At 43.1% G+C, this 27,187-nt stretch overlaps 1 protein-coding gene across 1 annotated transcript in view; it reads right to left on the reverse strand.

Moving 5' to 3' along the window:
- Positions 1-27,187, reverse strand: part of LOC138638067 (mucin-4-like) — a 497,598-nt gene that overhangs the window by 445,493 nt on the left and 24,918 nt on the right. The window contains exon 6 of the mRNA XM_069727050.1: positions 22,159-22,269. Within this exon, the coding sequence (XP_069583151.1) occupies positions 22,159-22,269 (111 nt within the window). The remainder of the gene's footprint in view (positions 1-22,158; positions 22,270-27,187) is intronic.

Below are 27,187 nucleotides of genomic sequence, written 5' to 3' on the forward strand. Positions count from 1 at the left end.
ATTCCCCAAAGGAAAAGGCAGCCCCCCACATATATTGACTGTGAGTTAAGATGAAAGTCACAAACACAGAAATGAAACAGGTTTCAGCAAAGGGAGGCCATACTTACTAAACAGACTGAGGAAAGGAAAGGTATCTTTGCGGTCAGCACAAAAAACTACAAAAGACCACGCAGATTGTGCAAAAAGACCTCCGCACCGGCTCACGGTGCGGAGGTGCCACTCTGCATCCCAGAGCTTCCAGCTAGCAAGACAAAATCATGATAGCCAACAGGACAAGGAAACAATGAACAAATAATAAACTAGCAGGGACTTAGCTTCTGCTGGAGTAGACAGGTCACTAGAAAGATCCAAGAGCGAACTGAACCAGTACAAGAACATTGACAGCTGGCATGGAGTAACGATCTGAGTGGAGTTAAATAGAACAGCCAGCCAAAGAATAAACTATGTCACCTGTGGAAGGAACCTCAGAAGCAGCAGCTCCACTCACAGCCACCAGAGGGAGTCCATGGACAGAACTCGCCGAAGTACAATTCATGACCACAGGAGGGAGTTCGAATACAGAATTCACAACACCTAACAACCTAGACACCTCATCACAGCCGGAGGACTAAATGCCCCTATAGATGGAAATAGGAATACTATCTTGCCTCAGAGCAGAACCCCAAAGGATAGGCAGCCCCCCACAAATATTGGCTGTGAGTAGGAGAGGAAAGACGCACACAGGCAGAAAAACAGGATTTAGCACAAGAGGCCACTCTAGCTAAAATAGGAAAGGATAGGACAGAGTTCTGTGCGGTCAGTAATAAAACCCTTCCAAAAATATCCACAGCAGATTATACAAAAAATTCCTCCATCCAACTAAATACGTGGAACGTATATCTGCAACTCCAGAGAAAAATACACTCTGAGCAGGAATGTAATCAAAAAACAAGCACACAGCTTGTGTGCCATGGAAAAAGAAACAGACACTTATCTTTGCTGAATTGGCAGCTAAGCAGGAGAAGCCATGCAGAGATCCAACACTTCACAAGAAACATTGATAACTGGTAAGGACTAATGAGTCCTGCAAACCTAAGTACCCCAGTCAGAATTGCAATTAGCAGATACACCTGTCCAGGACTGCAGCCCAGGAACAACTGCATTACCACCTACATCCACCGGAGGGAGCCCAAAAGCAGAATTCACAACACTACGGCAACTATGGGTGAGGTTCAATCCTTTAAATATCCCTATATTTTATAATGGTAGCTAAACATATAGTGGCTATTTTGAATAGTAGTATATACGGTGTTGTGAACTTGAACCTCTAGCCAGATACAATATATTAGTGTGGTTGTTGGAATATTTTACCTGGATCCTTTGCAAATAGAGAGATACCCCCCTTTTTTTGTAACTAATTGTAACCGTATGTATTGAAAAACTGAGATTGTGGTATTATTATGAAATGTGAATTTATTAAATGTTATACCCTTTTATTTACAAAACAGTTCCTGTGACTCCATTTCCCTAATTATATATACAGCGGTACAGTGTATAAAGCGGTACAGTGTATAATGTCACCGGTGATCACTGTATTACCTATACATTATATACAGAGCTCCTGTGTATAATGTCACCGGTGATCACTATATTACCTGTACACTGACACTATATACTGAGCTCCTGTGTATGTCACTGGTGATCACTGTATTACCTGCACACTGACACTATAGACAGAGCTCATGTGTATAATATCACCACTGATCACTGTATTACCTATACATTATATACAGAACTCCTGTGTATAATGTCACAGGTGATCACTGTATTACCTGCACACTGACATTGTATACAGAGCTCCTGTGTATAATGTCACCGGTGATCACTATATTACCTCTACACTGACACTATATATGGAGCTCCTGTGTATAATGTCACTGGTGATCACTGTATTACCTGTACACTATACACTATATACAGAGCTCCTGTGTATAATGTCACCGGTGATCACTATATTACCTGTACACTGACACTATATACGGAGCTCCTGTGTACGTCACTGGTGATCACTGTATTACCTGCACACTGACACTATAGACAGAGCTCATGTGTATAATGTCACCACTGATCACTGTATTACCTATACATTATATACAGAGCTCCTGTGTATAATGTCACAGGTGATCACTGTATTACCTGCACACTGACATTGTATACAGAGCTCCTGTGTATAATGTCACCGGTGATCACTATATTACCTCTACACTGACACTATATACAGAGCTCCTGTGTATAATGTCACAGGTGATCACTGTATTACCTGTACACTATACACTATATACAGAGCTCCTGTGTATAATGTCACCGGTGATCACTATATTACCTGTATACTGTGTTAGGGCTGGCGGAATGCACCGAGTAAATATAGAGATGTTATTTGGTGCGTTCGCAGCCCGGGGTCCACCGTGCAGGAATAGAACCTGCTGCTGGCAAACAGCGGTACGATATGGCGGTAGAAGCGAACTCTGTTGCTTCACAGAGTCGCTATAAGGAAAGGACTGTGTCCTGTTAAACTCCACAGGAATACACAGTAACTGCTGAGCAGATAGCAGCTTGTGGTCACGCAGTCCAGGAGGCAAACATACAATCTCCTCACCGGTGGAGCCGGTATTCTAGTGGCTTATTTCAGCCGGGGCCCTGTAACCAAACACACAATCTCCTCACCGGAGGTGCCGGTATTCTAGTGGCTTATTTCAGCCGGGTCCCTGAATACACACAAGCGTGACCACAGTGGCGCAAAACTCATGTCATGCATTGATACTAGCGCATGGCCGTGCGGCCATGCGAGCCTTACATAGCTGCAGCAAGAAAAAGACCTTCCTAGAAGGACCAATGAGAGACTGCCATAACTGAGCATGTGACCCTAGATCTCCACTGAGAGATCTTACCCTGGGCATGCTCAGTGTGTGAAAAGCAGGAGTTAGTCCTAGCAGCAATAGGACCTTCCTACCATGTGACCCTCGATCTCCACTGAGAGATCTTACTCAGAGCATGCTCAGAATGAGAAAAGCAGGACTTAGTCGCAGAAGCGTCTGCTCGCCGCTGCCCAGCACTGACTTCAATGGCAGAAGCAGGAAAGGCAGCAGTAACTCTGTACAGAGTGGGACTGAGCAAGACGCTTGGACTGACGTCTCCGCTGAGCAGGCACAACTGCGGCAGGAGAGGAATGGGAGACCGCAGCGGAGATGGCCCGAGATTCCCCCTGTGCAGAGGCGGGAACTCGACCCCTAACACACTGACACTAAATACCGAGCTCCTGTGTATAATTTCACAGGTGATCACTGTATTACCTGTACACTATACACTATATACAGAGCTCCTGTGTATAATGTCACCAGTGATCACTATATTACCTGTACACTGACACTATATACGGAGCTCCTGTGTATAATGTCACCGGTGATCACTGTATTACCTGTACACTATACACTATATACAGAGCTCCTGTGTATAATGTCACCAGTGATCACTATATTTGCCTGTACACTGACACTATATACGGAGCTCCTGTGTATAATGTCACAGGTGATCACTGTATTACCTGTACACTATACACTATATACAGACCTCCTGTGTATAATGTCACCACCAGTGATAACTATATTACCTGTACACTGACACTATATACAGAGCTCCTGTGTATAATGTCACCAGTGATCACTATATTACCTGTACACTGACACTATATACGGAGCTCCTGTGTATAATGTCACCAGTGATCACTGTATTACCTGTACACTATACACTATATACAGAGCTCCTGTGTATAATGTCACCAGTGATCACTATATTTGCCTGTACACTGACACTATATACGGAGCTCCTGTGTATAATGTCACAGGTGATCACTGTATTACCTGTACACTATACACTATATACAGACCTCCTGTGTATAATGTCACCACCAGTGATCACTATATTACCTGTACACTGACACTATATACAGAGCTCCTGTGTATAATGTCACCAGTAATCACTGTATTACCTGTACACTGACACTATATACGGAGCTCCTGTGTACGTCACTGGTGATCACTGTATTACCTGCACACTGACACTATAGACAGAGCTCATGTGTATAATGTCACCAGTGATCACTGTATTACCTGTTGATTATATACAGAGCTCCTATGTATAATGTCACAGGTGATCACTGTATTACCTGCACACTGACATTTCATACAGAGCTCCTGTATATAATGTTACCAGTGATCACTATATTACCTGTACACTGACACTATATATGGAGCTCCTGTGTATAATGTCACCGTTGATCACTGTATTACCTGTACACTATACACTATATACAGAGCTCCTGTGCATAATGTCACTGGTGATCACTATATTACCTGTACACTGACACTATATACAGAGCTCCTGTGTATAATGTCACCGCTGATCACTATATTACCTGCACACTGACATTTCATACAGAGCTCCTGTGTATAATGTTACCAGTGATCACTATATTACCTGTACACTGACACTATATATGGAGCTCCTGTGTATAATGTCAACATTGATCACTGTATTACCTGTACACTATACACTATATGCAGAGCTCCTGTGCATAATGTCACTGGTGATCACTATATTACCTGTACACTGACACTATATACAGAGCTCCTGTGTATAATGTCACCGCTGATCACTATATTACCTGTACACTGACACTATATACAGAGCTCCTGTGTACGTCACTGGTGATCACTGTATTACCTGTACACTATACACTATATACAGAGCTCCTGTGTATAATGTCACCGCTGATCACTATATTACCTGTACACTGACACTATATACAGAGCTCCTGTGTACGTCACTGGTGATCACTGTATTACCTGTACACTATATACAGAGCTCCTGTGTATAAAGTCAGTGGTGATCACTGTATTACCTGTACACTGACACTATATACCGAGCTCCTGTGTATAATGTCACAGGTGATCACTGTATTACCTGTACACTATACACTATATACAGAGCTCCTGTGTATAATGTCACCAGTGATCACTATATTGCCTGTACACAGACACTATATACGGAGCTCCTGTGTATAATGTCACAGGTGATCACTGTATTACCTGTACACTATACACTATATACAGAGCTCCTGTGTATAATGTCACCAGTGATCACTATATTACCTGTACACTGACACTATATACGGAGCTCCTGTGTATAATGTCACCGGTGATCACTGTATTACCTGTACACTGACACTATATACGGAGCTCCTGTGTATAATGTCACCGGTGATCACTGTATTACCTGTACACTATACACTATATACAGAGCTCCTGTGTATAATGTCACCAGTGATCTCTATATTTGCCTGTACACTGACACTATATACGGAGCTCCTGTGTATAATGTCACCAGTGATCACTATATTTGCCTGTACACTGACACTATATACAGAGCTCCTGTGTATAATGTCACAGGTGATCACTGTATTACCTGTACACTATACACTATATACAGACCTCCTGTGTATAATGTCACCACCAGTGATCACTATATTACCTGTACACTGACACTATATACAGAGCTCCTGTGTATAATGTCACCAGTAATCACTATATTACCTGTACACTGACACTATATATGGAGCTCCTGTGTACGTCACTGGTGATCACTGTATTACCTGTACACTATATACAGAGCTCCTGTGTATAAAGTCAGTGGTGATCACTGTATTACCTGTACACTGACACTATATACGGAGCTCCTGTGTATAATGTCACAGGTGATCACTGTATTACCTGTACACTGTACACTATATACAGAGCTCCTGTGTATAATGTCACCAGTGATCACTATATTGCCTGTACACAGACACTATATACGGAGCTCCTGTGTATAATGTCACAGGTGATCACTGTATTACCTGTACACTATACACTATATACAGAGCTCCTGTGTATAATGTCACCAGTGATCACTATATTACCTGTACACTGACACTATATACGGAGCTCCTGTGTATAATGTCACCGGTGATCACTGTATTACCTGTACACTATACACTATATACAGAGCTCCTGTGCATAATGTCACCAGTGATCACTATATTTGCCTGTACACTGACACTATATACGGAGCTCCTGTGTATAATGTCACAGGTGATCACTGTATTACCTGTACACTATACACTATATACAGACCTCCTGTGTATAATGTCACCACCAGTGATCACTATATTACCTGTACACTGACACTATATACAGAGCTCCTGTGTATAATGTCACCAGTAATCACTATATTACCTGTACACTGACACTATATATGGAGCTCCTGTGTACGTCACTGGTGATCACTGTATTACCTGCACACTGACACTATAGACAGAGCTCATGTGTATAATGTCACCAGTGATCACAGTATTACCTGTACATTATATACAGAGCTCCTGTGTATAATGTCACAGGTGATCACTGTATTACCTGCACACTGACATTTCATACAGAGCTCCTGTGTATAATGTTACCAGTGATCACTATATTACCTGTACACTGACACTATATATGGAGCTCCTGTGTATAATGTCACCGGTGATCACTGCATTACCTGTACACTATACACTATATACAGAGCTCCTGTGCATAATGTCACCAGTGATCACTATATTTGCCTGTACACTGACACTATATACGGAGCTCCTGTGTATAATGTCACAGGTGATCACTGTATTACCTGTACACTATACACTATATACAGACCTCCTGTGTATAATGTCACCACCAGTGATCACTATATTACCTGTACACTGACACTATATACAGAGCTCCTGTGTATAATGTCACCAGTAATCACTATATTACCTGTACACTGACACTATATATGGAGCTCCTGTGTACGTCACTGGTGATCACTGTATTACCTGCACACTGACACTATAGACAGAGCTCATGTGTATAATGTCACCAGTGATCACAGTATTACCTGTACATTATATACAGAGCTCCTGTGTATAATGTCACAGGTGATCACTGTATTACCTGCACACTGACATTTCATACAGAGCTCCTGTGTATAATGTTACCAGTGATCACTATATTACCTGTACACTGACACTATATATGGAGCTCCTGTGTATAATGTCACCGTTGATCACTGCATTACCTGTACACTATACACTATATACAGAGCTCCTGTGCATAATGTCACTGGTGATCACTATATTACCTGTACACTGACACTATATACAGAGCTCCTGTGTATAATGTCACCGCTGATCACTATATTACCTGTACACTGACACTATATACAGAGCTCCTGTGTACATCACTGGTGATCACTGTATTACCTGTACACTATACACTATATACAGAGCTCCTGTGTATAATGTCACCGCTGATCACTATATTACCTGTACACTGACACTATATACAGAGCTCCTGTGTACGTCACTGGTGATCACTGTATTACCTGTACACTATATACAGAGCTCCTGTGTATAAAGTCAGTGGTGATCACTGTATTACCTGTACACTGACACTATAGACAGAGCTCCTGTGTATAATGTCATTGGTGACCGCTATATTACCTGTACACAGACACTGCATACTATGTACAGATCTCCTGTGTATAATAGCACTTAAGGTGATATTAGTATTGTGTTTTTTTGTTAATGATCAGTATTGTAGTATTCAGTCACTATGTGGTGGTAATATGTTGTCCGGCTATGGTGTTGTGGTATTTGTTCCTTGCATGTGGTATTATTCTGTCACTGAGGTGGTAATATGGTGTCTGGACATGGTGTGGTGGTATTTGTTCCTTTGTATGTGGTATTATAGGTCACTATGTGGTGGTAATATATGGTTTGGTCATGGTGCAATGGTATTTGTCCCCTATATGTGATATTATTGATCATTTTAAAAATTGAAAAATAAAAATATACCTAAATTGTATTGGATATTTTAACAAATGTTTAATACGTTAGAGCAGAGTAGAGCTGGGCCAAAAGAGTCTGGCTTGTCGTGGCGGAGGCTTAAAAAAATCTTTCCTATTTCCTAAATATATTCCTATTCAAAAGTGTATGTATTGCACATGTGCGTCAGGTTAGGCTAATAAAGAGTAAAGCAGATTTATTTGTACCGATCTTATGACGGGGGGGGGCATTTTGCAGTTCGCCTCAGGCAGCAGAGAGGCTAGGTTCACCCCTGGTGATAACACCACAACACAAGAGTGCCAGCACAATTAAAAATAAAATATGATTATGCACAATAAAAATGTAAAACACCAACAGAGCCACCATGACAAATACATACAGCATTCAAGATGATCATGCTGCAAAGATAAGCATCTATGTAGTGGTATACCATATCATTATATATACAGTATTTCTGCTACTTGATAAGCGATTGTCCCATACCATAGGTACAGGGCCAGAAGCAAAGCCTATAGAAACAATGTAGTTAGGTATCTAGTTTAACTGAGTGATCTGATATATATATATTTAACTTTAAGGGAGGTAGCTGGATGCAGAACCTAGAGAGGAAAATGGGAGCAGTGAAAAAGTGCAATATTCAGAAGAATGGAGTCACTGCAGCATGGTAGAAAAGTGGGAGAGAGGATGAGATTACCTGCTGGTTGGTGGATGCAGGTGCGGCACACACCTCAATGTGCCTTTTGGACCTTCGTCCTTCATCAGGGGGTGTCTGCTCCATGGAATTGGGGTGTTTAAGTAGAGAGAACCGAGGCCCGATAGAAGGAGACTGGAGAGGAGTCAGCGCATGTACGCCAGGCGAATCCGGAAGTAACCACCTCCCTCTGCATCTCGGAGGCATGCCTCGATCATGTGACTCAGTGTCATCAGTCACATGAGGTGGGGATGGTTACTTCCGGATCATCCAGGCATGTATTCGCCGACTCCTCTTCAGTCCATGTGGTAGGACCCCCAGTTCCATGCAGTAGACAGACCCTGACGAAGGACAAAGGTCCAAAACGCGTGTCGGGGCATGTGCCACACCTGCATCACATCCTCACTCCCACTTTTCTACCATGCTGCTGTGACCCCATTCCTCTGAATATAGCACTTTTCACTGCTCCCATTTTTCACTCTAGGTTCTGGATCCAGCTGCCTCTCTTAAAGTTACATATATATCAGAGTACTCAGTTAAACTAGATACCTAACTACACTGTTTCTATAGGCTTTGGTTCTGGGCTCTATACCTATGGTGTTGGACAATCGATTATCAAGGTCGCAGAAATATACATAAAATACATGAAATGGTTTACCACTACATAGATACTAATCTTTTCAGTATGATCATCTTGAATGCTGTATGTATTTGACATGTATTTCACCTGGGGGCTCTGTTGGTGTTTTACATTTTTACTATGTATAATCACGTTTTATTTTTAATTGTGCTGGTGCTTGTGTTGCGAGGTTAGCACTTACCAACTATTGTCTCAATAAAGGTATTTTATTTCTATACAACTGTTCCAATCTTTCCTTGACCACATGTTCGACTTCCTCTTCTTGGTCTTCTCAATTTCTCCGAATGGTCTGTCATTCATCCTTTCTGCAGATATATATTACATATACTATATGAAATGTTATACACCACCTTGGTCTACTGTATGTATATATATATATATATATATACAGTGGGGCAAAAAAGTATTTAGTCAGTCAGCAATAGTGCAAGTTCCACCACTTAAAAAGATGAGAGGCGTCTGTAATTTACATCGTAGGTAGACCTCAACTATGGGAGACAAACTGAGAAAAAAAAATCCAGAAAATCACATTGTCTGTTTTTTTAACATTTTATTTGCATATTATGGTGGAAAATAAGTATTTGGTCAGAAACAAAATTTCATCTCAATACTTTGTAATATATCCTTTGTTGGCAATGACAGAGGTCAAACGTTTTCTGTAAGTCTTCACAAGGTTGCCACACACTGTTGTTGGTATGTTGGCCCATTCCTCCATGCAGATCTCCTCTAGAGCAGTGATGTTTTTGGCTTTTCGCTTGGCAACACGGACTTTCAACTCCCTCCAAAGGTTTTCTATAGGGTTGAGATCTGGAGACTGGCTAGGCCACTCCAGGACCTTGAAATGCTTCTTACGAAGCCACTCCTTTGTTGCCCTGGCGGTGTGCTTTGCATCATTGTCATGTTGAAAGACCCAGCCATGTTTCATCTTCAATGCCCTTGCTGATGGAAGGAGGTTTGCACTCAAAATCTCACGATACATGGCCCCATTCATTCTTTCATGTACCCGGATCAGTCGTCCTGGCCCCTTTGCAGAGAAACAGCCCCAAAGCATGATGTTTCCACCACCATGCTTTACAGTAGGTATGGTGTTTGATGGATGCAACTCAGTATTCTTTTTCCTCCAAACACGACAAGTTGTGTTTCTACCAAACAGTTCCAGTTTGGTTTCATCAGACCATAGGACATTCTCCCAAAACTCCTCTGGATCATCCAAATGCTCTCTAGCAAACTTCAGACGGGCCCGGACATGTACTGGCTTAAGCAGTGGGACACGTCTGGCACTGCAGGATCTGAGTCCATGGTGGCGTAGTGTGTTACTTATGGTAGGCCTTGTTACATTGGTCCCAGCTTTCTGCAGTTCATTCACTAGGTCCCCCCGCGTGGTTCTGGGATTTTTGCTCACCGTTCTTGTGATCATTCTGACCCCACGGGGTGGGATTTTGCGTGGAGCCCCAGATCGAGGGAGATTATCAGTGGTCTTGTATGTCTTCCATTTTCTAATTATTGCTCCCACTGTTGATTTCTTCACTCCAAGCTGGTTGGCTATTGCAGATTCAGTCTTCCCAGCCTGGTGCAGGGCTACAATTTTGTTTCTGGTGTCCTTTGACAGCTCTGTGTTCTTCACCATAGTGGAGTTTGGAGTCAGACTGTTTGAGGGTGTGCACAGGTGTCTTTTTATACTGATAACAAGTTTAAACAGGTGCCATTACTACAGGTAATGAGTGGAGGAAAGAGGAGACTCTTAAAGAAGAAGTTACAGGTCTGTGAGAGCCAGAAATCTTGATTGTTTGTTTCTGACCAAATACTTATTTTCCACCATAATATGCAAATAAAATGATAAAAAAACAGACAATGTGATTTTATGGATTTTTTTTTCTCAGTTTGGCTCCTATAGTTGAGGTCTACCTATGATGTAAATTACAGACGCCTCTCATCTTTTTAAGTGGTGGAACTTGCACTATTGCTGACTGACTAAATACTTTTTTTCCCCACTGTATATATATATATTTTGTATATATATCTATTGCTACATCCAGCACATGTTCTAACACCAGGCAAGGCAGCATCCTGCATTGCCTGGCAACTGGGAGACACAGCGTACCATGTCTCTGGGGCATTTACATAGCATGCATCTGAATGTAAAGCAAACGCTGCAGTGGATTACACTCCTGAAAAATCAGGAAAGATCTGAGCCTTGTCCTGCTCCCTCTTCTGCTGCAGTCTCGACCTCTTCCTCTCTCCCCAGAGCAACAGGGCCACTGCAAAGAGAGGACGTGACAGCACCACCACCAGCAGTGTCATCGAGCATCTCCATACCATTCCATTGAAGCGTTCAGCTGTACATCCTCCAAACATAAACTGGATCCCATTTTCTACATGTGTCCTCACAAGTGATTTCTAAAGGGCTAGCAAGATGTTGGGATCATGGGAACCACAGTGCGTGGTTCCCAGCTGTCACTACTTTGCTGACGGGCCATCCCTGCTCTGCATCAACATGCTGAGTGCAAATTCATGTGTGTGCTGCGCAACACCATCAGTGTAAAGGTCCACATAACCACCGATACATGGACCCAGTAAGCATGGGCAGTGATGTTATATCTCTCTAACTGTCCACTGGCTATATGATGGAGGCAGAAATCCTTTGGGTGCATGTTCTACCAATGCAGAGGTTTTCTGGATGTTATTTGAATGTTTCTCTGTCCATACTTCCTACTCCTCCTAGTCAACTTCCTCCAATGCCTTCTCATCTGGTCAGAATAACACCTGCACCACCAACTTCAGCACAGCCAGGGGTAAACAACAGCAAGCTGTTAAGAAACTCATTTGTGAGTGGGAAAAATTCCACACTAGGCAGGAGCTGTGGATCGAGAGCAAAGAATAGACAGATGTGTGGTTTCTGCTGCCAGACCTCAAGTCTGGCCTGGTGGTGATCATATATCATACAGCACCACAAATGTGATTTATTATGCAACCTGGTTGCATCATGATCTATGTAGGTCTAATGTTAAGGGAACTGAAAGTCAGGGTGCGTGAGCATGTGAGGGGCATTGGCGTGACCAGGACAATGGATGACATTTCCGAATTTAAGAAAATTCCATGTAATTTCCGAATTTTCATAACAGTGATTACAAATCTCTTAAAATAAGAGATATTGATGCAATCCACACCGGGATTGGGGGTGATGTTAAAAACCTCCTGCCTCAATATGAGACAAAGTAGATTGCTACTTTGGGCCCTATGACCAAATAAAATTAATAACTTAGTTTGAACCATTTTTATAGGCAATTGTTAATTGATATAGTCTATGTGGACTATTCCACTACTCTCCATTTTAGCCTATTTTTTATTCTCTGTTCTATTTGTTTTTCTTTTATGATTGTAGTTCATCGATTAGTAGTAGTCTGTCCCGGGCCCATTCCCTTTTAGTCCATTTGAATCTAACACATATCATGCATCACAAAGTGAAGCAGGTACCAACAGATTATCTATATGGACTCATATTATAATAGTTTGATAATGCTGCTATGATTCTAATACTATCTTAAGTATGGTACATGTGCTATTCTATTACTTGCTGCACTTGTCTGGGTGTCTTAAATTTTTGCACTGTTTATTGAGTTATATTATTTTATCTACCTCTTTTTTATATTGCTCTATGGGATTGATGTGCGTGTGTGCTTTTCCTTCATGCTTCTCTAGACACCTATCGACGTCTTTTTGCCATCTGCACATGCTAGGGCTTTGGCCATCAAACGCGCTTCCAGTCATGCCCACTGGAGGCCTGATCGAAAGGCGGTGTCTCAAAGACAGGCACGGCATGGTGCGTATGTTCTGCCCTCTTTGATCCCATTGGTGGAGGTGGGTCACATGAATATGACCACGTGACCGTTACTATGGACACTTATGGGTCCTGACAGGTAAAATTGTTGCTAAACTCCATTTGAAAAAACTGATGAATAGTGAGATGTGCATTGGGGACTTTTTTCTCTGGTAACAAACTTTGCTGACTCCAATAATGGGTAAGGTGGTCTCTCCTTTTACTTGTTAATAAATGTATTTAATGTAATGGCGGATATTTTTTAACCACTTTGTGCACCAATTTGGGAGACTCCACATATACCTTGTAGGTACATTTTTACCACTGATTGTTGCCTGTCTGTCGGTCTGTCTTTTTGCATATTGTACTTATTGTTTTTCTAATTAATCAAAAAAGTTTTGTAGTCAACAAAATATGTCTTTATATCCATTCAAACACCAAGTTATTCTCATGTTTATACTATGTTATTTTGGAGTAGTTCAGATTTTTTATGTGAGTGTTTTGTATGAACACAGATTGTGGCATTACCACATTCATTAAGATACTGCGAATATGCTTGTATCTAACTACTAGAAAAGACACAGCAGTACTGAAAAATTATTTCTTTAGCCTTTAAATGACAACAGGGAGGCTGATGACAGTTATTTACTTGCAACTATACAAGAAAATACATACCGGTCCTGAAAGATTATTTCTGTGGCCTACAAATGGCAATGAGATGGCTCATACTAGTTATTTATTTCAAACACTGCTAGAAAACACACTGTGGTCCTGAACAATTACCGTATGTATTTGGCCTATAAATGGCAACGAGACGGCTGATGCAAATTATTTGTTTGCAACACTACTAGAAAAAACACAGTGGTCCTGAATAAAGACACAGCGCTACAGAATTTTTTTTTTATTTGGCCTACAAATGGTAATGGGTTGGCTGATGTAAATTATGCAGCTTTTCTACAAGCTTTATTAGTATATCGGTATATTCATAAACAATAGTACAGGACTTGTGTATCCACTGGAACAGCAGATAGCCTACAAATATGGTACACAACTGAAGTGATGGAGAATATTTTTTATTTCATTATAAAACATGACAAGAAAGAGAAAAAAAGGGAAAATCTAACAGTTGGAAAAATGTACAAGGGAGTGCGGGGTAAGTACTCGCACAAATAAATTACTAGTAAATCACCATTGACAAAACCACATACATGATCCAATTATCAAATAATAAATAATACTGAATAAATATGCCTGTTTAATACAATAAATAAATAAATAAATAATAATTATGGTTAGAAAGCAATAAAAATATAAAGTGCATCATGTGAAATGGATCAATGGGTGATAGTCAGGTATATAGTGTCAGTTGTGCAAAATGGCAAATAGGCATGGTCAGCTGCTGAAAAGATATCTGCCTGTATATATCAATGACCACAATATAGCAATTTATTAGTAAAGTAAGTATTGCTACCACAGGCATATGAAAGTATTAAATATAAATCATAGCCAAATTCATGTTGGAGATAATGTAACTTATAATTATAAAATCATGGCTGGGTGAAAGCCAGCCAAGATGGAAGAAATGTATAGCATATAAGGTGCTTGTATATAATAAAGTGCAAATGACCAACAAATGTGCCCAGCAGCAGCCTGCACCAAGCTTCATTAGACTGGCGAACCCAAACAGGAAAACAGGATGAACAGTAAAAAGTCTGTGTTTGGGGTTCAGATGTCTAGGTGTCTGGTAAGGACCCCGAACTTTCTAGTTTGTGTTCGCTCATCCCTACTGACAATAATTCAGTATTTCTCTTAACCCCTTAGCGACCGCCGATACGCCTTTTAACGGCGGCCGCTAAGGGTACTTAAACCACAGCGCCGTTAATTAACGGCGCTGTGGAAAAAGTAAATAGCGCCCCCCAGAGGCCGATTTTCTCCGGGGTCTCGGCTGCCGAGGGTAGCCGAGACCCCAGAGAACATGATTCGGGGGGGTTTTAACCCACCCCACATTTGCGATCGCCGGTAATTAACCGTTTACCGGCGATCGCAAAAAAAAAAAAAAAAAAAAAGCGATCTCTTTTTGATTTCTCTGTCCTCCGATGTGATCGCACATCGGAGGACAGAGAAAAGGGGTCCCAGGTTGCCCCCCAATACTCACCTAGCTCCTCCGATGCTCCTCGTGGCTCCCGGTGGGCGCCGCCTTCTTAAAAATGGCGGGCGCATGCGCAGTGCGCCCGCCGGCCGGCCCCGCGAGAATCTTTGGGGTCTCGGCTGCCGGGGGTAGCCGAGACCCCAAAGAGCATGATCGGGGTCGGTTTAACCGACCCCTGTTTTGCGATCGCCAGTAATTAACTGTTTACCGGCGACCGCAAAAAAAAAAAAAGTAAAGTGTAATTCTCTGTCCTCTGATGTGATCGCACATCAGAGGGCAGAGAAATAGGGGGATTCGGGGACCCTACAATACTCACCTGTGTCCCTGGATCCTCTTGCTGCTCCTCCTGGCCGCCGCCAGAAGAAAATGGCGGGCGCATGCGCAGTGCGCCCGCCATCTGTCTCCATCTGCCGGCCGGCAGGAGAACAGCAGTTGGGGCTAAAATTAGGGTTAGGGTTAGGGGTAGGGTTAGGGGTAGGGTTAGGGATAGGGGTAGGGGTAGGGTTAGGGGTAGGGGTAGGGTTAGGGGTAGGGTTAGGGGTAGGGTTAGGGGTAGGGGTAGGGTTAGGGGTAAGGATAGGGGTAGGGGTAGGGGTAGGGTTAGGGCTAGGGTTAGGGCTAGGGTTAGGGCTAGGGTTGGGGCTAAATTTAGGGTTAGGGTTGGGGCTAAATTTAGGGTTAGGGTTGGGGCTAAATTTAGGGTTAGGCTTCTTTCACACTTACGTCGGTACAGGGCCGTCACAATGCGTCGGCCCGACATACCCACGCACGTTGTGAAAATTGTGCACAACGTGGGCAGCAGCTGTAGTTTTTCAACGCATCTGCTGCCCAATCTATCTCCTGGGGAGGAGGGGGCGGAGTTACGGCCACGCATGCGCGGTCAGAAATGGCGGATGCGACGTACAAAAAAAGTTTCATTGAACTTTTTTTGTGCCGACGGTCCGCCAAAACACAACTGATCCAGTGCACGACGGACGCGACATGTGGCCATCCGTCACGATCCGTCGGCAATACAAGTCTATGGGCAAAAAACGCATCCTGCAGGCACATTTGCAGGATCCGTTTCTTGTCCAAAACGACGGATTGCGACGGATGCCAAACGACGCAAGTGTGAAAGTAGCCTTAGGGCTAGGGTTAGGGTTGGGGCTAAAGTTAGGGCTAGGGTTGGGGCTAAAGATAGGGTTAGAGCTGGGATTAGGGTTAGGATTTGGATTAGGGTTGGTATTAGGGTTAGGGTTGGCATTAGGGTTACGCTTGGGATTAGGGTTAGGTTTGGGATTAGGGTTAAGGTTAGGGTTGTGATTAGGGGTGTATTGGGATTAGGGTTAGGTTTGAGGTTAGGGTTGAGATTAGGATTAGGGTTGTGTTGGATTTAGGGTTTTGATTAAGGTTATGGTTAGGGTTGACATTAGGGTTGTTTTGGGGTAAGGGTTGGGATTATCGTTAGGGTTAGTGATTAGGATTATGGATCAGGTTGGGATTAGGGTTAGGGGTGTATTGGGGTTTGGGTTGGAGCTAGAATTGGGGGGTTTCCACTGTTTAGGTACATCAGGGGGTCTCCAAACACGACAGCCAATTTTGCGCTCAAAAAGTCAAATGGTGCTCCCTCCATTCTGAGCTCTGCCGTGCGCCCAAACAGTGGGTTACCCCCACATATGGGGCATCAGCGTACTCGGGATAAATTGGACAACAACTTCTGGGGTCCAATTTCTCTTGTTACCCTTGTGAAAATAAAAACTTGGGGGCTACAATATCTTTTTTGTGAAAAAAAAAATATTTTTTATTTTCACGACTCTGCATTCTAAACTTCTGTGAAGCACTTGGGCATTCAAAGTTCTCACCACACATCTAGATAAGTTCCTTGGGGGGTCTAGTTTCCAAAATGGGGTCACTTGTGGGGGGTTACTACAGTTTAGGTACATCAGGGGCTCTGCAATCGCAACATAATGTCCACAGACCATTCTATCAAAGTCTGCATTCCAAAAAGGCGCTCCTTCCCTTCCGAGCTCTGCTGTGCGCCCAAACAGTGGTTTACCCCCACATATGGCGCATCAGTGTACTCGGGATAAATTGGACAACAACTATTGCAGTCCAATTTCTCCTGTTACCCTTGTGAAAATAAAAACTTGGGGGCTACAATATCTTTTTTGTGGAAAAAAAATATTTTTTATTTTCACGACTCTGCATTCTAAACTTCTGTGAAGCACTTGTGCATTCAAAGTTCTCACCACACATCTAGATAAGTTCCTTGGGGGGTCTAGTTTCCAAAATGGGGTCACTTGTGGGGGGATACTACAGTTTAGGTACATCAGGGGCTCTGCAATCGCAACATAATGCCCACAGACCATTCTATCAAAGTCTGCATTCCAAAAAGGAGCTCCTTCCCTTCCGAGCTCTGCCGTGCGCCCAAACAGTGGTTTACCCCCACATATGGTGCATCAGCGTACTCGGGATAAATTGGACAACAACTATTGCAGTCCAATTTCTCCTGTTACCCTTGTGAAAATAAAAACTTGGGGGCTACAATATCTTTTTTGTGGAAAAAAAAATATTTTTTATTTTCACGACTCTGCATTCTAAACTTCTGTGAAGCACTTGGGCATTCAAAGTTCTCACCACACATCTAGATAAGTTCCTTGGGGGGTCTAGTTTCCAAAATGGGGTCACTTGTGGAGGGTTTCTACTGGTTAGGTACATCAGGGGCTCTGCAAACGCAACATAATACCCGCAGACCATTCTATCAAAGTCTGCATTCCAAAACGGCGCTCCTTCCTTCCGAGCTCTGCCGTGCACCCAAACAGTGGTTTACCCCCACATATGGGGTACCAGCATACTCAGAACAAATTGGACAACAACTTTTGGGGTCCAATTTCTCTTGTTACCCTTGTGAAAATAAAAACTTGGGGGATAAAAAATCTTTTTTGTGGAAAAAAAAATATTTTTTATTTTCACGGCTCCTCATTATAAACTTCTGTGAAGCACTTGGGCATTCAAGGTTCTCACCACACATCTAGATAAGTTCCATGGGGGGTCTAGTTTCCAAAATGGGGCCACTTGTGGGGGATTTCTACTGTTTAGGCACATCAGGGGCTCTCCAAATGCGACATGGCGTCCGATCTCAATTCCAGCCAATTCTACATTGAAAAAGTAAAACGGCACTCTCTCTTCCAAGCTCTGCGGTGCGCCCAAACAGTGGTTTACCCCACATATTGGGTATCAGCGTACTCAGGAGAAATTGCACAACAACTTTTGTGGTCTAATTTCTCCTGTTACCCTTGTGAAAATAAAAATTTGTGGGCAAAAAGATCATTTTTGTAGAAAAAATGCGATTTTTTTTTTTCACGGCTCTACATTATAAACTTCTGTGAAGCACATGGGGGTTCAAAGTGCTCACCACACATCTAGATATGTTCCTTAAGGGGTCTAGTTTCCAAAATGGGGTCACTTGTGGGAGGTTTCCAATGTTTAGGCACATCAGAGGCTCTCCAAACGCGACATGGCGTCCAATCTCAATTCCAGCCAATTCTACATTGAAAAAGTAAAACGGCGCTCCTTCACTTCCAAGCTCTGCGGTGCGCCCAAACAGTGGTTTACCCCCACATATGGGGTATCGACATATTCAGGAGAAATCGCACAACAACTTTAGTGGTCTAATTTCTCCTGTTACCCTTGTGAAAATAAGAATTTGTGGGCGAAAAAATCATTTTTGTGTAAACAAAAGCGATTTTTTATTTTCACGGCTCTACGTTATAAACTTCTGTGAAGCACTTGGGGGTTCAAAGTGCTCACCTCACATCTAGATAAGTTCCGTAAGGGGTCTAGTTTCCAAAATGGTGTAACTTGTGGGGAGTTTCCACTGTTTAGGCACATCAGGGGCTCTCCAAACGTGACATGGCGTCCGATCTCAATTCCAGCCAATTCTGCATTGAAAAAGTCAAACGGCGCTCCTTCACTTCTAAGTTCTGCGGTGCGCCCAAAAAGTGGTTTACCCCCACATATGGGGTATTGGCGTATTCAGGAGAAATTGCATAACAAAATTTATGGTTACATTTCTGTTTTTACACTTGTGAAAATAAAAAAAATGGTTCTGAATTAAGATGTTTGAAAAAAAAAGTTAAATGTTCATTTTTTCCTTCCACATTGTTTCAGTTCCTGTGAAGCACGTAAAGGGTTAATAAACTTCTTGAATGTGGTTTTGAGAACCTTGAGGGGTGTAGTTTTTAGAATAGTGTCACACTTCATTATTTTCTATCATATAGACCCCTCAAAATGACTTCAAATGTGATGTGGTACCTAAAATAAAATGGTGTTGTAAAAATGAGAAATTGCTGGTCAACTTTTAACCCTTATAACTCCCTAACAAAAAAAAATGTTGTTTCCAAAATTGTGCTGATGTAAAGTAGTCATGTGGGAAATGTTATTTATTAACTATTTTTCGTGACATATCTCTCTGATTTAAGGGCATAAAAATACAAAGTTTGAAAATTGCAAAATTTTAAAAATTTTCGCCATATTTCCGTTTTTTTAATAAATAATCGCAAGTAATATCGAAGAAATGTTACCACTAACATGAATTACAATATGTCACGAAAAAACAATCTTAGAATCAGCGGGATCCGTTGAAGCGTTCCAGAGTTATAATCTCATAAAGTGACAGTGGTCAGAATTGCAAAAATTGGCCTGGTCATTAAGTACCAAATTGGCTCTGTCACTAAGGGGTTAAACATTGTGGCAGGTAGAAGCTCTGTATGATTCATTCACTGCTCTCAGGTGACCACTCAACACATGCAAATGTGCCATATCTGAAACCATGCGTATATGGTGCCAGGCACAAGTAGTTGCTTTATTACTTCACCCCAACCTTTGTTTACTCTATTCAACAGGTCACCAACCATGGCAAAATATGGAAGCGATTATTGGACTCCAGCTCTTATGGAACACCATTCACCACTATTACATTTTCCCAAGCACCTTTTAATGCTAAAGGTACCGTCACACTTAGCGACGCTGCAGCGATACCGACAACGATCCGGATCGCTGCAGCGTCGCTGTTTGGTCGCTGGAGAGCTGTCACACAGACAGCTCTCCAGCGACCAACGATCAAGTGAAAGTGAAAGCACAGCACAGCGGTGAGTCACACAGCGGTGACTCACCGCTGTGGCTGTGCTCTGCTTTCACTTTACGGCCAGCAGTCAGTGCAGGAACCAGACGGCAAGGGACAGACAGCTGAATGTAAGTATGTACTGTTTGCTTTTTTACGCTGGTAACCAGGGTAAACATCGGGTTACTAAGCGCGGCCCTGCGCTTAGTTACCCGATGTTTACCCTGGTTACCAGTGAAGACATCGCTGAATCGGTGTCACACACGCCGATTCAGCGATGTCTACGGGGAGTCCAGCGACGAAATAAAGTTCTGGACTTTCTTCCCCGACCAGCGATCTCCCAGCAGGGGCCTGATCGCTGCTGCCTGTCACACTGGATGATACCGCTAGCGAGGACGCTGCAACGTCACAGATCGCTAGCGATATCGTCTAGTGTGACAGTACCTTAAGTCTTTAAGCTGGGAAGTCTCAAGGCTTTTCCTGGATACCTCAAGGTCAATGATATTGGCTTCAGGGTATGCTTCCTCATCCTCATTGTCAGCCAGTAAAGCAAATGGAAGTCATCAGCCGCATCATGTGACATTGTTATTTTTGGCAAAACCTGTTAGCCAGCTAAGCTGCCAGGCATTACAGCTTTTCCCCACAATTTCCAAAATAATCGAAAGTCATGTCCAACAATCACAGCATGCATTAAGTCTTTGACCACTCCAACTTGTGGGAAACTAAACCACAGTCTCTACACATGTTGACCATGGCCATGGGATAGTTCTTAGTTTCTTTAAAGATAGATCTACGCCTTCAGCTTGTGCTTCTTTGAATCCTGTAGGGCAAGGTCATAGCATGCTTTTTGTGGTTTCCCAGTCAGGTATGGAGCTAGAACCCCTGCCCATTGCTCTGGGGCCAGTTGTTTCCTGTCTGCCACTCTGCCAAAGACTGTCAGGAAAGCCTTGACATTGTTCTCCAAAGTAATTTTCTGTAAGGCCTCCCATACTTTTCACCTCATATGGCTATCATTGCTGGTGGGAGGTGACATCTCCATGACATGGACAGCTTCTGCCAAGAGAGCCATTTTCTGTTTTTGCTGATGCTGTTGTTCTTGCTGCTGTGGTTGTAACTGGTGGATCAGTAGTCTTTTCAGTTTAAGTAGTCTTTTCAGTTGTTGGGCCTGCTGCTGCACAACCAGCTCTTTCATGCCTTCAGACCATGTTTGAACTGCTGCAGCAGCTTTTTACCCAGGACATTCACCATTCATGGTGCAAATCCCTGTATGATTTGAATTTACATGCCCACATTTCATCCACCAATTGTAGGGATTCAATATTTCTAGCAGGCTGGGGTATACATAGGCACTTGGTTCTGGTGTAAAACAGTCTTAGGTTTATTGTCTTTCATAAGCTTCATACAAAGTAGCTTTTATTCAGCCAAAAGAAAACTTTCAATAACAGAAAAATCAGTCAAGTCAGAGTAGGCACAGTAAAATTACATTGTTTTACTTTCATGGCAAGTCAGACACTGCTACAGCTTCAGGCATGGTCTGTTCACCATTAGATCTCTCACTCCAGCTTCACTACCTCTGATACACCAGAAACAATTCAGCTGCCTTTTATAAGGCCTGGAATGGAGAGTATGGGAGCAGCCATTCCCACCCAGGATCTTTGGCCACTCCTATATTCTGGAACTAAAAACTTGGCTATTAACAAAAACCTCTCAGTAAAATAACATTACTGGAGCCTTCAATTCTAGGACTTACATCATGTTCATATAAATGTATATACAAACACACGTTAAATATTTATGTAATATTTATAAAAGGAGACTGTATCTTACCTTCAGCACAGTTTACACCAGTGTAGCCAGAATAGCAATTGCAGAAATAACTTCCAAAAGTGTTAAAGCATACTCCATTTGGACATGGATTTACCGAACACTCATTCACATCTGCGGTAAAATAAATACAATTATTTATTATCATCATGCATTCATGAAAATACTGTAGAACAAGCAGAACATAGAACACTGTACAACAACCTTTTCATTAAATAAAACTTTCAAATCCTGCACTTGTGAAGTTATGTCATTCCAAGGGATTTGATGGACATTTCTTTAAGGACTATCTTGACTGCAGCTGAGGTAAGGGGGTGACATTGCTACCTACTGGTTGCTCTTGTCTGTTTCACACATTTACTGATCGTGCCAATGATGACTATTCAGGAAGATGGTAAAGAACGAATAGTTTTATAACAAATATCTTCTTTTTTATTCACACTGAGCATCTAAAATGACAATTGCTTGGAAATGCTAAAATGGTAATCAGACAGTATAAGTTGCCTTCAGTTTGGCAGTCGGGGAATCGAATATATTTACACCAGATGAACTCTACTGAGTAGCGTTTCCTATGATCAAAAATCTAGTAATGTAACATAATCCCAGAATCAGCTAATTATTCTTCTGATCAGTAATGACAATGACCATGCAGCATTACAGCTGTAGGTGATATCAGCGTAGCTTATGAGGACATCAGAATGTAGGAAAGGATAGTACCTACATTGGCCAGATTTCTTGGACATCTAGAAATTCTAGATGCTGTTGGGATTCTGTTAGCTAAGAATGTGGTGAGCAGTAGTAATCTAACATGTGGAGTTCACTGGTTATGAAAGTTAATAATATTAAGGAGCTGGTGAAAGATAGAAGTGTATACAGCCAGTGAAATAAGTGTTGAACACGTCACCAATAGAGTTGTGCGAACCTGAACAGTAAAGTTTAGGGTCCTTACTGACCGCCTACTGTTTGGCCACAGACCTTGAACACAGACTCCTCCAGTAATTCCATGTTACTATTTGGGTTCAGCACCCCAAAAGCAGCCATAGGTGTAGAGAATATTCAGCAGCCGGCACCTGCACTATAAATAAATAAATTTAAAAAACCTGGAGCGGTTTCCCCTTTATTTTTGATGACCAGCATTGCAAAACTGACAGCTGCAGGCTGCAACTCTCAGCTGCCAGCTTTATCAAGGCTTGTAGAGACATAGAGTTAGTAGATGTTCTCATCCACTGGCCTGGCTGTCTTTAGAAAGACTGCTTGGACCAGGGCTCATACCACTGAATGCTCGCTCTCTCTTCCCATAGGTAAAACATTACTCAGGCAACACAGAGTGAGGGTAAAATAGTGTGGCAATAATTTATTGAACCACCTATAAACAATAGCATATACAGCAGAACAGTCCCAGCAAATACCCAAGATAAATCATATTACAGAGTCTCACCCTTTCTCTGAATTGATGGGATTAGAGCTGCTTCCAGGGTTGACTACCCCCACCAGTAGTTCCCTGCTTTTGGCAGGCCTTCACAGAGAGGAGGTAAGGACAAGCTTAGGAAGTTAAGCAAGAGCAGTGATGTATATGACCAGGTGACCTGATTGTCCAAACCTAGAATCTTTAAGATGAATTTGCAATTTCAGTGATGGTCAATGAAGCAGTCCTGTGTTGTCCTTCAACCAGCATCCAGAGGTCAAGAGAAAGATGCGAATGAAGTTATGGCGCATTGTTCGATTATGTAATCTATTTGCATAGTTTTTCAACAAACTGGCTGGCCTGGACAATGTGCAAGCAACAGTCCATCGGCATTTCCATGATCTTTGCCTTTTTATGGGAGACAGAAACATTACAGGACTATAAGGATAGACTTCATCTGAGTAAACGTCCGTTGTCCCCAACAGTCTGATTTAGCCAACTTAAAGGATTGTGGTTGGTTATGACTGTAAATTCCTTGCCTTATATGTAGGGTTGCAATATTTCTAGGGCCCAGACAATGGCCAAGCATTCTTTTTCTATTGTGGTGTATGCCCTATGGCAGTTCAACAGCTTCTGGAAGACATAGCCCATCGGGTGTTCCTGACCATCGTCCCTCACTTGACTAAGTACGGCTCTCAATCTGATGTCTGATGTGTCTGTTTGGACAGTGAACCAGCAGTGGAAGTTAGGGGCAGTCTGAGCTAGTCTTTGGGCTAGCTGGATTTTCAACTGGAGGAATGCAGACTCACATTCTGCGGTCCAGACGAAATTGCAGGCATATTTTTAGGTCTTAAGGTAACTGAGGGGCTTTGCTAATGTACTGTAATTGGGAATAAACTTTCAATAATAGTTTGCTGTCCCTAGAAATGTGCGTCCCTGTTTTTGGTTGGCTGGGCAAGGTGACTGGTAATTGTTTCTACTTTTGCAGGTTCAGGATGAAAGCACCCACTTGCCACTCAATGTCCCAGGTATAGTACCTCGGTTATCCCATCTAGCACTTTTCAGGTTGGATGGTAAGCTGGGCTTTTGCAACCCTCTGCAGCACCTGAGACACATGCTGAAGATTCTCTTCCCAGGTATCGCTGAAGATAGCAATGCCATCCAGGTAGGCCTGGGCATACCCCTCACATCCCTCTAGTAACTGGTCCAGCATCATTTGGAAGGTAAGCGAGATGTTCTTCATTCAAAATGACATGCTGGTAAATTCTTACAGGCCAAAAGTATTGATGAACACAGACTTTTCTTGAGCCTCTTTTGTGAGTTGGATCTACCAGTATCCCTTGCTCAAATCAATGGTAGATATGAACAGAGATCCACCTAATCTTTCTAGTAGTTAATCCACCTGAGGCATGGGGTTTGAGTCTGTAATGATTGCCTCATTGAGTCACCTCTAGTCCATACAGAAGGGAGTACTCTTGTCTTTCTTAGGCATCAACACTACACTTGCTGCCCATGGGCTATGCGAAGGAACTATGACCCCCATATTCAGCATGTCATTCATCTCTGCCTTTGTCATTACCAACCCAGGTGGTGGGTTGTCTGAGTGTAGTGGCTACCACTGTGTTGACATGATGCTGGACCAAGGGGGTTTGACCAGGCCAACTCGTGAACAGGGAGCTATATGTTCCAAGCAGTTTTGCTAAACTTTCTCTTACTAGCTCCAACGGCCCTTGTACTTTTTAGAAGTACAGCAATTCAAAAGGAGAGAACCCAATAGAATCCTGCAGCACCTCTCGGTAGGCTAACAGGAGCTGCTGCTTGTTTTTCTCCCAGTCTCCTCCCTCAGACTCCACATACCAATTAATGAGCTGCTTGAGCATTCACTTGAAATGCTCACACAACACGTTAGTTTTGGGTTGGTAGGAAGTGGTACGCATGTGGCAGACACCATGCTTCTTCCAGAGGGACTGAATCAGTTTACTTTGGAATTGGGTCCCCAGATCGGTCAATACTCCCTGTGGAACCCCTACCATACTAAAAATGGCCAGTAGAGCTTGAGCCATATGCACCGCATCTATGGATTACAGGGCAACAGCCTCCTGGTAGCAGGTGGCACAGTTGACCAGGGTGAGGATGAACCTCTTTCCGCAGCAGCTGAGGACAGCTAAAGGGCCCACTAAATCCATGGCAACCCTTTAGTATGGTTCACCTATCAAGGGCATATATTGGAGCACAGCACAACAGGGTGCACTCCCCATCCATTGACAAACCAGTCTAGAGGCTTGGCATTTCCATAGCTCTTGAGTGACCCATGGCCAAAAGAAACTATGCAGTAGTTGGGCCCAGGTCTTTTTGACCCCCATATGCCCAGCTGCAGGAATATTATGGGCCAAGCACAGGAGTTGTGGTCAATACTGCTGGGGCACCATGAGCTGATGGACATGGGTCCAGGGTTTCTCTGGGCAGGGTGTGGGTTTTTCCCGATATAACAGTCTATTCTCCCATCTAATCATTTCTGATTTCTTTCCCCAGGTTGAGCAGCCGGAATACAGGAAAGCTCTTGGGTGGGGTCCGTGAGTTGAGCTTCCCTAAACTCCTTGCGATCTGTCTCCTCCCAGTCAATGGCCACAGTCTGGTAAGGTGTACTCACTGCCGTCATCTCAGAGGAGGATGATGGAGGCTTGAAATGTGGGCTGTCCTCGGGATGGGTAGCAGAAGGATCCAAATCAGGGTGTTGCTTGGCTTGGTTGCAGGTGATGACTGTGACAAATTGGCTGGACAGTCCTTGTCCTAGGTCATTCCCCAAAATAACAGGTGTGGGGAGGCCATCCATGAGTCCCACTTCAACCTCTGCCTGGTCTGTAGCCCAGTCCAGCTGCACACGTGCTAGAGGGATGTCCGAGCGCTAACCTCCAGCCAGGGAGATAGTGGTTTGGTGGCCTGGTAAATAGTGTTCTGGTGGGACAATATCTGGACTGACCAGAGTGATGGAGGACCAAGAGTCCCTAGGCCCTGGGACTGGACATCAACAACCTTGACCATCTGGATGTGGCGATGGAAGTTGCTGTAGAATATGGAAGGGATATATCACATCCTCCTCTACTGGTGTATCCCTGGAATAGCATGCCTCATACCCTGCTGGCTCATTTTGGCAGATGTTGATCGGCTAGGCTGACAGATGGGCTTCAGGCATGGAGCCCCGGCCCTGGGGACAATCTTTGGCAATGTGTCCAAGGCCCCCATGTATAACAGCACCGTGGTTTGGGCAAATCAACTCTACTGTTGGTAACCCTTTGCCCTGGTGGGTTTTCTGCTGGGGAATAATCCTGCTTGAGTGACTGATGGCTGGTCAAATCTTTGGTTGATGGGTCTTCAAGCATCATCTCCAGTTGGCTGTAAGCTCATCAACAAATCAGGCTGCTTGCTCTGGGGTATCGGCCTTCCAATAGGCTACTCACTCTTGTGTTTCTGAGGCCATTTTCTCTATAAGTTGTTCAAGCACTATCATGTCCCAAAGGGCGGCAGTGGAGTGGGCAGCCCTACTATCGAGCCAGTGGTTGCAGTGTCGACAGAGTTGACTGCCAAATTCTATAGGAGACCCCTTAAGAGACGATGTCCGGAACTTTG

This window comes from Ranitomeya imitator, chromosome 5 (assembly GCF_032444005.1).
Source record: "Ranitomeya imitator isolate aRanImi1 chromosome 5, aRanImi1.pri, whole genome shotgun sequence".
NCBI lineage: Eukaryota > Metazoa > Chordata > Amphibia > Anura > Dendrobatidae > Ranitomeya > Ranitomeya imitator.